This window comes from Polychytrium aggregatum, assembly GCF_025602895.1.
Source record: "Polychytrium aggregatum strain JEL109 chromosome Unknown BJ171scaffold_274, whole genome shotgun sequence".
NCBI lineage: Eukaryota > Fungi > Chytridiomycota > Chytridiomycetes > Polychytriales > Polychytrium > Polychytrium aggregatum.
This window is the reverse complement of record NW_026516476.1, coordinates 8,582-24,983: the sequence shown is the minus strand read 5'-3', so window position 1 is coordinate 24,983 and position 16,402 is coordinate 8,582. Positions and strand designations below refer to the sequence as shown.

At 56.2% G+C, this 16,402-nt stretch overlaps 1 protein-coding gene across 1 annotated transcript; it reads left to right on the top strand.

Annotated features, from left to right (window-relative positions):
* Nucleotides 1-2,268: 2,268 nt before the first annotated feature.
* On the top strand, nt 2,269-3,238 carry BJ171DRAFT_551711 (uncharacterized protein; the record flags this gene model as incomplete). Its single annotated transcript, XM_053113050.1, has 1 exon — nt 2,269-3,238. A coding segment is annotated over one exon (970 nt), but the record flags the coding sequence as incomplete, so codon positions are not given.
* Between the last annotated feature and the right edge of the window lie 13,164 nt (nt 3,239-16,402).

The following is a 16,402-nucleotide window of genomic DNA, read 5'->3' as shown; positions in this document are numbered from 1 at the left end:
GTCCGGCTGGCCGCACCCAGGCCATGCTGGATATCTGCGAACGCCACAGCATCGACAACCGGTACCGCTTCTCGCCTCCCAAGTGCGAGGTGCTGTACTCGGCCTGCAACGTCGACCAGCTCCATCCCGCCAAGCTGTACGGCACCGAGCTGCCCAAGGTCCTCCAGTTCCGCTACCTCGGTGTCATGGTCGACATTGACGGATTCCGCCCGGACCTCCAGTTCGACAAGCTCCTCCGCAAGGTCCACATGGTCACCGACACCGTGGTTGGACTCGGCATCACCCTCGGCAAGGTCTCGGCCAAGACCATCACCCAGGTCTACAAGACCTTTGTGCGGCCGACCCTCGAATACGGGATGGCCATGGACATCCCCGACCCAGCTCTGCGCGACCGCCTCGACGACGCCCAGATGACGGCCCTCCGCACCATGTTCCGCGTCGGCCCCGGCACTCCCGTCGGTGCCATGCACCTCAACTGCGGCCTTCCCAAGATGTCGGTCCGTGTCAAGATGCTGGCCCTGCAGAACTGGGCCCGCTGGGACGACCAAGTCTCTGACGGCGACAAGATGCTGTCGATGATCCTGCGCAACAAGATCATTGCGCCCTACCACCCCGACCAGTTCCTCGGCCAAGGAGTCCGAGCCGATCCGCACTGGGCCATGGTGGTCCGCCGACAAGAGGCCGACCACTCCCTCACGGCCACGGAGATCTACCGAGGCAAGACCCGACACCAGCCGCCGCCGCCCGGACCGCCCCGACCCCAGCCCGTCCCGATCAAGACCCTCATCTTCGAGGACCACATGAAGAACGGCTTCGACCGCTCCAAGCAGCTCACCGCCGCCTGCACCCCGTCGACCAAGATGTCGGGACTCTGGGAGGCTCGCGGGTACCAAGGATCCATGATCATGCTCATGTTCATGGTCCGATGGCGACTCGGTGCTCTCCCAGGCCACTTCAGATTTGGCTACCGCAAGTGCAAGAACCTGGCTCGACACGGATCCGGGATCGACTTGACCAGGACCCACGCACAGCAGTGTGTGGATCCGCATCAAGTCCTGGTCCGCAAGGTCGCAGCCCTCAAGACGGCCCACCCGACTTGGGTGGAAAGTGGTATAGCCGGAGTGGGACCAGTGGACAAGCTGCTGGACCTGCTCAGTTTCGATCGCACTCCCCCTCGCAGTCGCACCCCTCCCGCACTTGGATCACTTGCTGCTCATGTACCCGCTCCCCGCACTGCCTTCCGAGCATTCGCACTTGGTGCACACCCAGCACCACCACCCACTCCCACACCCAGTGTAGTCCCACCCTTGCAGTCTCTCCCTGCACCCTCATCACAGCGTAGTATAGTGTCAGCACTTGTCATTCCTCCACCCCGACCCCCCCTCGATCCTGCTGTTCCCTTGTGGGAACTGCTCGAAAATGTGTTCACCCGCTTGGTCTCAGACCTTGTGGGCAGCTGAGGCAGCACTAGGCTGCAACAGGAGTAAATAGGCTTGCCTGTGTACTCAACGTGCCGGGGTACCAACCTGTTGGACCTGATGGCTTGTCTTCTTGAATAAAGTTGACTATAGTAACAAAAAAAAAAAAAATGGGAATCACCCCAATGTTCCAGATGGACCCAAGATTATCGGAGGATCCATGAGAGTTCGTTCCGACAGATAGCCCTGCCTCGGGATGAGCAAGTCACCGGGTCCAGAAAAGCAAGGACTTGCTCTTGTTCATGGCAGTCCGAGCCGGAGATAAGCACGGCGACCATCGGATGCTTGGGGGACTCCGACCGGAGTGGGAATGCCGATACGAATGGAGAGACAAACGGTGGGTTGGGTGCTGGGTGGTGATGATGTGATACCCTAAGATATAAAAGGTCGTCACTCACGATCCTCCTGTTCCCATCACCCCCAACTGGAACAGTAAGAGATCCACAACTGGAACAGTAAGATCCTCAACTGGAACAGTCAACCCCCCAACTGGAACGCACAGCCCTCATCAACTGGACCGGACCAGACTCCGTCCCCTCCAGTGAATCGACCCAAATAACCACCGACCAAGCGATTTGCAATAACCTTACCCGAACGAGACAAGTGACCATCCTTACCAAGACCTTGAACCGAGACCCGCAAAGTCGACCAAAGCCAACGTTCAATATCAGTGAGCCCTAACCTTTGCCTACCAGGACGTAGCCCATCTGTGTCTTTGTTTCCTACCGTGGAACGACCCAAATACTCTTAGGAGCACCCCGACCCCAAGGATCCACTCCTGGTATCGGAGATGTCTGGGAGACCACAGACACCCCAGCCATCCCAAATCCCCCTGGTTTCACCCGATGGGTCAAGCCAGGGAGGAAAGAGAAAGGCCCAAGCTACCCCCGAGGTCACGTCCTTTTTCAAGAGAAGGAACTCGATGCCCGACAGTACCCTCAGGCTCCCTGGAGGCACTAGCCTTCGCCCAGGCTTTGAGTTGAACCCGGAAAACTTCAACTTTGGGCCCACCGGCCTCGACCCCAGAGGTAGTGCTACCAACAGAGTACATGGTTCCAAGGCCCAGGCAGCTGGTAGCCGTGAGAACGGAGCAAGATCCAGACCCAGAACCGACCCCAACCCTGCCGAGATTGTCGACCTCGAGGCAAGAGAGGAACCACCAAACCCAAGCGGTAGCACCTCTCAAGCCAGACCATCCATCGACGACGACGAATTGTTCCTCGCCTGGCTCCACCCCATGGACGAAGACTTGGATGACATCGAGAACGACCAAGCGAACCCTGCGTCGAAGCCAACTCAGGGGTCGCTCACTCCGACCCAGCCCCAAACTCAGACTCCTCCAAAGCAAGTCACTGTCACCCAAGACTGGCAAGACCTGTTCTGGGATCGCTGGGACAGGGCGATCAGCACCGAGGACTACAGAGCAGCAGCACAGACCATTGATGTTGGAGGCATGAATAGCCTGCTTTGGAGCACGGTTACAAGCAAGCTCCAGGGCACAGTCGAGTGCAGAAAGTGCAAGAAGACCTCGAACACCCCATGGAAGACTGTCAAGCATGGCAAAGACGAAGTCCACCTGAGATGCCCACGAAAGGAGGGCACGACTCCGTGCCAAGGACAAATGACGGCCTTTCAGTTCTGGGCGCACATGCGCCACGCGACCAGGGAGTTCAGACAATCATTCGTGAAGTCCTACACTGACCGGTTCAAAGACCGGTTTCACACCAAGTGTGGTTTTGAAGTGGATGGCTATGACAGAGAGACCGAAAGTCCAATGGCGTCCCAAGCAGTTGAATCCACCATGGAGATTGTCAAGGCCACGCCAACCACACCCAGAACCACTTCCCAGGCAGTGGGAACCGCTACCGGAATCATACGAGCGACCCGCCACAACAGAGACGTCGACCAGGGGACTGAGCCAACAAGCACCAGACCCCAAGTCGATGAGAGGGGCCCCATGGCAAAGGAGCATCCAGCCGTCCCACAGGTAGTGGCAAGCACTAAAGCTGCTGTTGCTAGAAAGAGCACTGAGGTCAGCCTGGCCGAGGCACTCGAAGCAGCCAAGACGAGCGCCGACCTGATTCAGCAACTCATCTTCGAGACGCTGATTGAGGATTGGATGGATGCAAGAACCAAAGCACTCATCCACAAGATTGCCAAAGCAAACGAAGCCGTGCGCAAGGCCCGAGACCAAGCCCAGATGATCTCAAAGCAGATGGATGCAACCCAGGCCCGAGGCACCAAGCACCAAGCCCAAATTGGGCAGACCCATCCGAACCAGGCCCACATTGCGCAGGACCAAGGCAAGCCAGTCACGTACAAGGCCGCCTTGATGAAGAACATCGCTACCACAGAGCGAATCATCGGTCGTATGGACGAGACCCAGCAAATCCAAGAATGGAAGAGGGTCCTCACGACAGGTAGAATGCCTGGCACGTCCAAGACAATCCAGCCAAGAACCACCAACAACCCTGTGGTGGTCCCAGGAAACATCCCCAACGACGAGCTCAAGAACGAAAAGTTCAAGGAGATCGTGACCAACATGGAGTGGATGTACATTGAGGGGATACGATGTGGTGATCTGGGTCGCATCCGCCGCAACCTGAAAATGTGCGGACTCGACACAAGGGAGTTTGCTGAACTCAACTTCCCCGAGGCTTCGGTGATGGAGGTCCTCCTTCAAGACAAAACAAAGAAAGACCGGATTGCAGCCGAGTTTGAGGCGTTATCCTCAGAACACGGCAAGGTCAGGGTCATTCAAGCCTATGATGTGATCAACGGTTTCAAGCACCACGGACTCAGTCTCCCAAAGACCGAGGTAATCAAGACCTTCATCGTCAAGTCGGTCCGACAAGCGGCAAAGGCAAAGTCGACCCCTGTGCGTCGATGCATTCAAATGAGGGTGCCCGAACAATACCGGCAAGAGTACGACGAACTTCTCGTCAGAGCCATGTCGGGCAAGGAAATCAAGAAAGATGATGTCAAGGCGGTGCCCCAGGCCATGCCCCGGGCAGTGTCCCAGGCAGTGTCTCAGACTCCTACAGAAGGGAGGCCCCCAAACCTGACCGCAGAACGACGAGGCGGTAACAGCTCGAACTTGCTCAGTGAACCAGTTGAAAGTGGCAGTCGGACCCTTGCCAATGGACGAGCTGGCCGGAAAGCAAGTGCAGCCGTCCAGGCACCGAGTGGCGCAGCACCGCGCATGGCCATGACCGGACGACACGCGTCATCCGGGCCAACCATGACGACTGATCGGGTCATGAGTACACAACAGACCGAGAGCCAAAGACCCAACCTCGAGCACGAGGTGATGGATATGGACTCGTCGAGCGATGGGGAGGGGCAGACGCCCAGCAGAAATGCACTCCCCATCCGATTATGAATCCAGCCCAGACAACAGGAGACGGCAGAGTTCAGACATCTCTGACCGTTGCATCCTTCAATGTCTGTGGCTTGGCCAACAACCATACTGCTGTGAAGGACCTCATAACGAACATGAAGATTGATTTTATCGGTCTTCAAGAAACTTTACTCAAAACAAAAGATCGAAATCCCCTCAGAGACTACACCATCACTATCCCAGGAACGCAGGGAGAAGCTGGGAGAGGAATGGCGTTCCTCTATAACCCAGCGACAGTCGACCCACGAGACATATCCAACGTGGAGGTCCGCAACGACGGAGCCACCATGTGGTTCAAGTACAAGGACAACATCCACATAGGGAACTTTTACTTAAGCCCCAGCATGAAGATCGAAGCATTCAGGGCCGCCATCAAGTCCATACAGCAGAAGGCGTCGGACCCCGACACCCAGGTGATCGTTGTCGGGGACTTCAACACCAGACTGGCTGCACTCCAGGGGAGACCGTCGGCCCCCAGGAACAAGGAGAAAGCACTCCTGGACACCCTGAGCCGAGCCCGGATGCGAGTCGTTGCCCCAGAAATCATCCCGACCCACACCCGGGAACGAGGCGAGAGTGCTTCAACCATCGATTACATCTTCGTTTCAAAGACCTTGGCCAGCAGCGACCCTCGGCTCCAAGTCGACGCTGCTGGAGCCTACCGAGGAAGGTCCGACCACAAGGCCATCTGGGCGACCCTGAGGATAGAGGTCACACACTATCCCAGGGTCGACCAATGGCGGTGGAAGATTGGCAGGCTCAAGGACCGCGAGGTCAAGGCCCAATACGTCCAGCTGTTTAATGACCGCCAAGTGGAGGGAACTTTGACAATCACGACGGCCCTCAAACCAATCCTGGGAGGGCCTCAACATCAGATCTCGGAGCGCGGAGCACAGTTCGCCATGAACAAAGCCTGGGAAGCACTCACCACCATGGTGAACAACATTGCGGAACGAACCGTGGGAAAGTCGGAGATTCGACGCGTCACCCATGACATGTTACACAAGCCAGAGATCCGCCGATTGGCCAACATCCGACGCCAGCTGTGCCGACGACTGAAGAGGAAGGACATTGGAGACGAAGTAAGCCAATGAGTGTAGAAGAGAGCTCAGTATGGCTCGGGCAAAAGAAGTGGCAGCACTCCGAACAGCAAGGAAGTCCCTCCATGACAAATTCCTCAGCAAGCTCCATAGACTCAACAGCTCAGAGTCAACAAAAGCCCTAGCCGCCGAGCAGAAACGCAGAGAGCTCGCGGATGCGTACCAGTTGGATAGTTCGGACGAGGCACTGGAACGACTAGTGGCCCACTACGGCTCGGTCTCGGCCCATAGCCGAGATACAGGAGAGCAGTACGACCGGACAACCAGACCGGCAGGGCCAGAGGGAACCCCCCGGCCTCTCACTGAGGACCAGTACCTTCCACAATTCGACATCCAGGACATCATCGCGGCCATCCGGGCGTCCCCCAAGATGAAGGCCTGTGGGTCAGACAGAATCAAAAGCGAGTTGCTGCACCCAGTGGCACCGGTGCTTGCCGAGTGGCTCCAGATCATCATGAAGGCGGCGGTCAAAGCTTCGGTTGTCCCCGTGTCGTGGAACGAAGTGTTGATCCACCCCGTGTACAAAAACAAAGGATCAATACTTGACCCGGCAATGTACAGGCCAATCGGATTGACACAAGTGCTCCGCAAGATAGCGGAGCGCATCCTCCTCCCGTACCTCACAAAGGAAATTGGGACGATGGACATTGTCCAGGGAGGATTCCGACCAGGACGAGGCACGCTCGACCAGGTCTACTCCCTGGACAGCCTGATTCGGATGAAGAGGCTCCAAGGCTTGGAGTACTCCTTGGTGTTCCTGGACATCAAGGCGGCGTACGACACCGTCTGGAGGGAACGCCTGTGGGAAAAAATCAAAGATAGAGGAGCAAGCTCGACCGCACTCGGGATCCTCAAGGCGCTGTTTGATAGGACAATGGTGAGAGTCGCCAGCAAGGGACGTCGGTCAGAACCTGTGTGGCTTCCAAAAAGGGCTCATACAGGGATCTGTACTGAGTCCCTTGCTGTTCAGCGCTTTCATCGATGACTTACCAGAGCTCCTGAGACGGGGCACAACCAGCGCCGACGAAGACCTAGAGCTCTCAACCAGCACGGTGTCGACAATCAAGGTCAACTCGTTATGGTTCGCCGACGATGGAGTACTTGTCGCAAGTCCAGCTTCGACACAGAAGCTCCTGGATATATGCGAACGACACAGCACCGAAAACAGGTACAAGTTCGCACCAAGCAAATGCGAGATCATCCTCTCGACCAACTACCCCGCCGCGACCACCAAGGCCACTCTCTACGGAGAAGAGCTGCCGACGGCGAAAGAGTTCAAATACCTTGGAACGATCATCGACGCCAACGGGTTCCGAGTCGATCGACAAGTCGACCACCTGGTCGAGAAAGCCAACATGGCCGTGAAGAGCATCGTCAAGCTTGGAATCAGGCTCGGAGGAGCGTCTGCAAGGACCATCGTGAGAACTTACCGAGCCTTCATCAGGCCAAGGCTCGAATACGGCCTGGCACTGGACCTCCTACCCGAGGCACAGCAAGAACGAATCGACAAGGTCCAGACAAATGCACTGAGGGCAATGTTCAGAGTCGGCCCTGGGACATCGGCCGGAGCCATGCATCTGAGCTGTGGACTGCCAAAACTGTCCATGAGAATCAAGATCCTGACCTTCCAAACCTGGACGAGATATGGAAGACGCGTCCTCCGATCACATCAAGCTCATAGCACTGATCATGAGAAACACAATCAGACACCCCCACCACCCCAACCAATTCCTTGGCTACCAAGTGATGGAAGACCCGTATTGGGTCAAACTAATGCGCAGACTAGACTCGGACCAAAGCCTAACCGCAACCGAGGCCTTCCTGGGGAAGGAAGGAGCGCAACGGAAACCGACCAGCCCAGTCCCACGATCAACACCAGAACAGATCGAGATCGTCACGGGACTCATCATGGTCCCACTATCCACCTCGCAACGACGCAGACGGCTGCTCGGGAACGGGCTCTCCGGGATCACGAGTAGTGAGGAAGGATCCCACAACCGAACAAACCGACAGAGTACCACCACGATGAATGAGGACGCTGTCACCACACCCATCAAGGAGCTCATGCTCACTGAGCATATGAGAACAGCGTTTCGAGGGAATCAACAGCTGACGGCGGCATGCACACCGTCAACCCAGATGTCAGGTCTCTGGATGGCGGAAGGGTACCAAGGATCCAAACCCATCCTCGAGCTCATGGTTCGGTGGAGACTCGGAGCCTTCCCGGGCCATCCACACAGGCCGGCTTCAAATGTGCCGACAATGTTCGACAAACGGAGCCACCGTGGAGTTCAACCGCACCCACGCACAGCGGTGCATCGACCCAAGAGGGATCCTCCCGAGGAAGGTGCGCCAACTTCAACGATCACACCCAGCATGGGTGGAGCCTCAGACCATCGGAGTGGGACCAGTCGACAAGCTGCTGGACCTGATCACCTTTGAGCAACAGAAAGCAAGACAGAAGAACCACGAGGACACTGACGGTGGAGCGGATTGCAGGCCACCACCAATCGTGTCCGACACCACGTCGGATGGGGAGACCAGCATTGACGAAGCAGTCTCGGATGACGACGGGGAGTCGCTCTGGTACCCACATCGAGAGGTGCTGGCACGACTGGAGCGACTCCGGCTGACCGACGACGACTCAACAGACCTGAGCTCCGAAATGAGCTCGGTGCCAGACTGGGAATTGAATCTGGAGAGAGATCTGGACTTTTCCTTCCTCACCAACATCGACGACGACCTGCCCAGCCACGGATGGGATTGGCAGAGCGACCAGAGTGTCGACTTGCTCTCGGACACAACACCAAGCATCGATCTGATCGACGATGCCGATCTGAGCCCGGACCTGGTCTCGGACGACGACCTCGGACTCGGAGACACACCGTTCCCAACGACCAGCAGGAGAGGCAGCCTTCTCCCCACACCGAGCAGTGACAGAGCGACTGGGGCGCTCAGGGCCACGAGGCCACGACAGCGACCCCAACGAACAAAGCCGTGGATGGGCTTTGAGGAGATCCCGGAGAGGAGCTCCCATGGCCAGAGAGAAAGGGTCCCCGAGTGGGACCTGGAGACATGCGAGTCCCTGTGGGACCTCTTGGAGGAAGTGTTCACCCGCATGGCTCGCCGTGTGGGCTGGAGAGTCGGCGAGAGCCGCAACAGGGGCGTGTGAGCCTGCTTGTACGCCCACTGCCGGGTACCGCATGGTACTGATGGCTTGTTGAATATTCCTGAATATACAACTATTGTAAACAAAAAAAAAAAAAAACTATAGTAACAAAAAAAAAAAAACCGCCGCCTGCACCCCGTCGACCAAGATGTCGGGACTCTGGGAGGCTCGCGGGTACCAAGGATCCATGATCATGCTCATGTTCATGGTCCGATGGCGACTCGGTGCTCTCCCAGGCCACTTCAGGTTTGGATACCGCAAGTGCAAGAACCTGGCTCGACACGGATCCGGGATCGACTTGACCAGGACCCACGCACAGCAGTGTGTGGATCCGCATCAAATCCTGGTCCGCAAGGTCGCAGCCCTCAAGACGGCCCACCCGACTTGGGTGGAAAGTGGTATAGCCGGAGTGGGACCAGTGGACAAGCTGCTGGACCTGCTCAGTTTCGATCGCACTCCCCCTCGCAGTCGCACCCCTCCCGCACTTGGATCGCTTGCTGCTCATGTACCCGCTCCCCGCACTGCCTTCCGAGCATTCGCACTAGGTGCACACCCAGCACCACCACCCACTCCCACACCCAGTGTAGTCCCGCCCTTGCAGTCTCTCCCTGCACCCTCATCACAGCGTAGTATAGTGCCAGCACTTGTCACTCCACCACCCCGACCTCCCCTCGATCCTGCTGTTCCCTTGTGGGAACTGCTTGAAAATGTGTTCACCCGCTTGGTCTCAGACCTTGTGGGCAACTGAGGCAGCACTAGGCTGCAACAGGAGTAAATAGGCTTGCCTGTGTACTCAACGTGCCGGGGTACCAAACTGTTGGACCTGATGGCTTGTCTTCTTGAATAAAGTTGACTATAGTAACAAAAAAAAAAAATGCTCACTGAGCATATGAGAACAGCGTTTCGAGGGAATCAACAGCTGACGGCGGCATGCACACCGTCAACCCAGATGTCAGGTCTCTGGATGGCGGAAGGGTACCAAGGATCCAAACCCATCCTCGAGCTCATGGTTCGGTGGAGACTCGGAGCCTTCCCGGGCCACCACACAGGCCGGCTTCAAATGTGCCGACAATGTTCGACAAACGGAGCCACCGTGGAGTTCAACCGCACCCACGCACAGCGGTGCATCGACCCAAGAGGGATCCTCCCGAGGAAGGTGCGCCAACTTCAACGATCACACCCAGCATGGGTGGAGCCTCAGACCATCGGAGTGGGACCAGTCGACAAGCTGCTGGACCTGATCACCTTTGAGCAACAGAAAGCAAGACAGAAGAACCACGAGGACACTGACGGTGGAGCGGATTGCAGGCCACCACCAATCGTGTCCGACACCACGTCGGATGGGGAGACCAGCATTGACGAAGCAGTCTCGGATGACGACGGGGAGTCGCTCTGGTACCCACATCGAGAGGTGCTGGCACGACTGGAGCGACTCCGGCTGACCGACGACGACTCAACAGACCTGAGCTCCGAAATGAGCTCGGTGCCAGACTGGGAATTGAATCTGGAGAGAGATCTGGACTTTTCCTTCCTCACCAACATCGACGACGACCTGCCCAGCCACGGATGGGATTGGCAGAGCGACCAGAGTGTCGACTTGCTCTCGGACACAACACCAAGCATCGATCTGATCGACGATGCCGATCTGAGCCCGGACCTGGTCTCGGACGACGACCTCGGACTCGGAGACACACCGTTCCCAACGACCAGCAGGAGAGGCAGCCTTCTCCCCACACCGAGCAGTGACAGAGCGACTGGGGCGCTCAGGGCCACGAGGCCACGACAGCGACCCCAACGAACAAAGCCGTGGATGGGCTTTGAGGAGATCCCGGAGAGGAGCTCCCTGTTAGGGATAGCTCCTGCTTGTTCTCCACTTTGACTGCACACTTGGCTGTTCTTTAGCCTTTCTGTTTGTTTGTGTGTAGCCTTGCAGTTCCCCTCCAATTTTCCGCCCTTTGCCTGCCATTTCCGCCCATTCCGCACTTCCGTTTCCCCGCGCTGCTCCGCTTCCTTTGTCTTCTTCGCACGCGCCGGTTTGTTTGTGCACGCGCCTTGCTGCGATTGGTTGCAATTCGGCTGCCGGTCATGTGTCCCCCCACCGGTGACTCATGACCTGCCTGACCACCCCAAACCCTCGCCTATCTTGCATGCGTTCGCCCCAATCTGTTCTTTGACCAATCCGCTTCTTGGACGTTGAGTCACATTGCTTCGCTTTTGCACGTTTCTCCTGCCAGGTGCTTCGCTTTTGCTTGCGCCTCTCTCGCTTTGGTTCTCTACCTGTCTCGGTGGTCCTTCTCGGCCCTCGTTCGTGCATCGCCCCCTTCGCCCTGCTCGATCGCCCACTTTTCCCTCCCTTGGCCGCCCTTCGCTGCCAAGTCCGGACTTATCTATAAATAGCCTGACCCCCGCGATGTGTAGTCGAACCTCAGCGTTCAAAATAGGACTAAATAAAGTGCCTTCTACTTTATTCTCTGAGTGTTCCTCACGTCTCATTTCGAGACTAGTCTTATCTTGAACGGATCTTTGCTTCCCTCGCTCCCTCTCCGAGTCCACTTCGGACTTTACCCTTGCTTTCCCTGAGCTCACTTCGAGCTCACTTCTTCTTTTGCCGTTGAGTCCCCTCCGGACCCTAACATCATTTTGAACGCTCCCTCTTGGCTTTCCGGCCTTTCTTCTTCTTTCGCCTCTCTTTCCCTACTCGATCCGATGGCTGAGCCTGCTGCACCCCCTGCAGATCTCAACGCGTATCTGGCGCGCATGGAGGAGCGTATGAACGCCCTCATGACCCAGAACGCTGCTCTCCATCGTCAGATCCAGGACCTGCAAGCTCCCGTCGCCGCTCCCCGCCAGGGCTACCAGGTGAACAAGCCCAAGGAGTTCCTAGGTTCCCGTGACGAAACGACGGCCTTCCTCGCCCAGTGCCACCTCGTCTTCCTCGCCGATCCCGCCTTCTTTGCGCCCGAGCGCCAGAAGGTCCTTTACGCCACCTCCTTCCTCCGCGGTGAGGCTTTCAAGTGGTACGAAGCAGCCTTCTACATGGCCAACCGCTTCCCTGCCTCCTTCGCCGACTTCGAAGTTGCCCTCAAGTCGACCTTCGGTGAGGACACGGCCTCCTCGCAAGATAAGGCCCTCAACGACCTTAAACGCCTGGTTCAACTTAAGTCCTGCCAAGCCTTCGCCACTCGCTTTGTCCAACTTGCCGCCCGAGTCCAGACCGACGAACCCACCAAGATGCACTTCTTCAAGGAGGGTTTGAAGTCTGAAGTCAAGTTCCATTTGATCGGTCTCCGCCCCGCTCCCGCTTCCTTGCCCGAGTTGATCAAGGCAGCGGTCGAGTACGACGATGCCCTCCATCGTCTCAAGGTCTCCTCCCGTTCCCAACCTCCTCCTCCTTCTTCTCGCTCTGCTCCCCATCACCACCATTCTCCCGCGCATGTTTCTTCTTCCTCCTCTTCTGCACCCACTCCCATGGACCTTGACTCTGTCTCGGTCCGCCCTGCTAAGCTCTCCGACGTCGAGAAAAAGCGACGTCGTGAGCAGGGTCTCTGTTTGTACTGCGGGGAAAAGTCTTGTCCCGGCAGTCGCGATGTTCAGCAGTGCCCGGTTCTGGTCAAACGGAACTCGGGAAATGCCCACAGCCGAGCAGCACCTCGCAAGTAAGCGAGGTGGTCTGTTCGGCGATACGAACATCTTCCCCCCTTGACTCGTCACTATCGGACGATAAGCTTCTTCTTCCGGCCACCCTTGTCGTCATGAGTCTTTCTGGCCCGGTCTCCATCTCCCTTTCTGTCTTTATTGATGATGGATGCACCGCTCTTGCCCTCATTGATCCTGCCTTTGCGGATCTCCATAAACTCTCTCTTATCCCTCTTTCTACTCCTTACTCCGTTTCTCTTGCTGATGGTTCTTCGGCCGGTTTCATTCGTTTCCAAACCGTTCCTGTGACGTTGACCATTGGTTCCCACACCGAGTCGATTTCTTTTCTTGTGACTCGACTCTCCACCACTCCCATCACTCTTGGTCTTCCCTGGATGCGCTTGCATAATCCAGTTGTCAATTGGAAGTCCCTCTCCCTTTCATTCTCCGATCCCTCTTGCCTTGCTGATGGACACATCCTCGCGGATGTCTCTGCTTCTTCCTTGGACACTTCGTCCACCTCTAGCACTTCGCCTCCCCCTTCGGGCACTTCGCCTTTGACTCTTCCTCCCTCCGGTCCTTCCCTTACACCGGTTCCCTCCTTTGGCACTTCGCCTTCCCTTTCTTCCCGCCTTGACTCTGCTTCGCTTTCTGAAGAGCCAACGGCTTTATCTTCGCCCGACATTGAGCTCGTTAATGCGGCGAGTCTTCTCCGTCTTGCACGGGAAGACAAGCTCGACATTTTCGCTGCCCAAATGGATATCCGTCCTCCTTCGCCGGAGACGTATCCTACGGTGTCGATAAGGTCCGTGCTCACGACGAAGGTGTATGCCGAGTCTGGCACCCCTGTTGACTCTCGAGGTGTCCCACTCAAATACAATGAGTTTGGCGACGTTTTCAGCCTCAAGTCTGACCCTCCTTCTTCCTTGCCTCCTCATCGTCCGTATGACTTGTCTATTGAGTTTGTACGGACCGAGGATGGAAAGGAACCTCGTTTGCCAAAGCCGGGGAAAGTCTATCCTTTGTCCCCGGCCGAGGAATCTGCTCTTTCGGAGTATCTGACCAACGCCCTCGCACGTGGTTGGATCTCCAAATCCTCTTCTCCCGTTGGTGCTCCCTGCTTCTTCGTGAAGAAGCCCAATGGTGGTCTTCGCCTTTGCGTCGACTACCGGGGCCTCAATGCCATCACGAAGAAGAACCGCTACCCTCTTCCCCTCTTCCAGGATCTTCTGGATAAACTCTCTTCTGCCCGCGTCTTCTCACACCTTGACCTCCCTGATGCTTACCACTTGGTTCGTGTCAAGAAGGGCGATGAGTGGAAGACTGCTTTTGTTTGCAAATCTGGCTCATTTGAGTACAATGTTATCCCTTTTGGTCTTTCGAATGCCCCCGCTGCTTTCCAGTTTTTTATGAACGACATCTTCTCGGTCCTCCTTGGTGTCTGTGTTGTCATTTATCTTGACGACATCCTGATCTTCTCAAAGGATCCCCAGGAGCATGAGGAGCATGTTAAACTTGTTCTTTCTCGCCTTCGTGAACACTCTCTTAAGGTCAATCCGGCCAAGTGTTCTTTTGACCTTTCTGAAGTTGATTTTCTCGGCATGATCATTTCTGCCGATGGCATCAAAATGGATCCTGCCAAGGTCGAGGCCGTTTCCCTTTGGCCTGTTCCCTCTTCTGCTCGCGACATCCAAGTTTTTATTGGTTTCGCAAACTTTTACCGCCGCTTCGTCAAGGACTTTTCTGCACTTGCTCGTCCTCTGACTTCCCTCACTACCAAATCCTCCACCTTCTCTTGGTCTCCCGAGGCCCAAGAGGCTTTTGATTCTCTTAAACGTTCATTCACTTCCGCACCTATTCTTCGTTACTTTGATTTCTCCAAACCCGCTGTCATTGAGCCCGATGCTTCTGACTTTGCTCTGGGTGCCGTCCTTTCCCAGTTTGACCCTGACGGCGCTCTTCACCCCGTTGCTTTTCACTCTCGGCAATTCCGTCCCGCCGAGGTGAATTATGACACCCACGACAAAGAGCTCCTTGCTATTGTCGATTCCTTTACTGCCTGGCGTCATTACTTGATGGCTGCCGACCCCGATCATCCCACTCTTGTCTTCTCTGATCACCAGAACCTCACCCGGTTCACTGCCGCTTCCCAACTTTCTCGCCGCCAGTTCCGGTGGGCCCAATTCCTTTCTGACTTTGCTTTTCGCATTTACCACCGCCCTGGTCGCCTCAACACCAAAGCCGACGCTCTCAGTCGCCGTTCTGACTTTGAGATAAAGCCTGGTGACTCCCTCCACTCCACCAACTTCCTTCAGCTGTTCGAGTCTATTTCTCTCGACAGCATCACCGTTATCGGCTCGAACCCCGACTTTCTTTCCGAGATTCGAGCGGCCACCCTTTCTTGTTCCCTTCTTTCTGATTTTAACGCCAAACGTCTTGATGGCGATTACTCCTTCCGTGACGGTCTCCTTTACTTTAAAGACCTGATCGTTGTCCCTTCCCCCGAGCTCCAGCTCAAAGTGTTTGAGCAACGTCACTGCTCCGCTGCCGCTGGTCACTTTGGTCTTGCCAAGACCGTTGAGCTCATCTCCCGGGACTTTCACTGGCCCCGGCTTCGTAAGTCTGTGCGTCGCTTCATTGCTAATTGTGAAGCGTGCCAGCGAGCCAAGCCGTCCCGTCACTCCCCTTATGGTTTACTTCACCCTCTCCCCGTTCCTTCCGAACGTTGGTGGGACCTGTCGATGGACTTCATCACGGATCTCCCACCTTCGAACGGCTTTGACTCGATCTTCGTGGTTAAGGACCGCCTGTCCAAACAAGCACACTTTGTGCCCACCACGAAGACGGTTACAGGCGAGCAAACCGCCGAACTCTTCCTCTCCCACATCTTCCGCTTGCATGGTTGTCCCCGGTCTATTGTTTCGGACCGAGGAACTCAGTTTACTTCGGCCTTCTGGAGGCGCTTCAATGAGCTTCTGAAGACGAAGATTTCCCTTTCTTCTGCCTTCCACCCCGAGACCGACGGTTCGACCGAGGTTCTCAACCAGGTCATCGAGCAGTATTTGCGTATCCATTGCAATTACCTGCAAGACGACTGGACCCTTCACCTTCCCCTTTCCGAGTTCACTTACAACAACTCGGAAAACACCTCCACTGGCATGACTCCCTTCTTTGCAGTCCATGGCCATCACCCCATTTTCGATCCCTCTATCATCCGTGATCCCTCTGTTGTGCCCTCTGCCGAAGAACGTGTCGACCGACTTCAGACCGTTCTCGAGGATCTCAAGGCCAATCTCCGGGTTGCCCAAGAGTCCTACACTGTGCAGGCCAACAAATCCCGTCTCCCCACTCCCGACATCTCCGTTGGCGACCTCGTTTTTCTTGATCGTCGCCACATCCGCACCCTTCGTCCCTCCAACAAGCTTGACCAGAAAAAGCTTGGCCCCTTTAAAGTCCTTCGCCGCATCAACCCCGTTGCCTTTGAACTTAAACTCCCTTCCACACTCAAAGTCCACCCCGTCTTTCATGTATCCCTCCTTGAACCCCGAACGAAGGACATTGTTCCCGAGTTCACACAACCTGAACCACCTCCCATTCTTGTTGACTCCCAGGAAGAGTT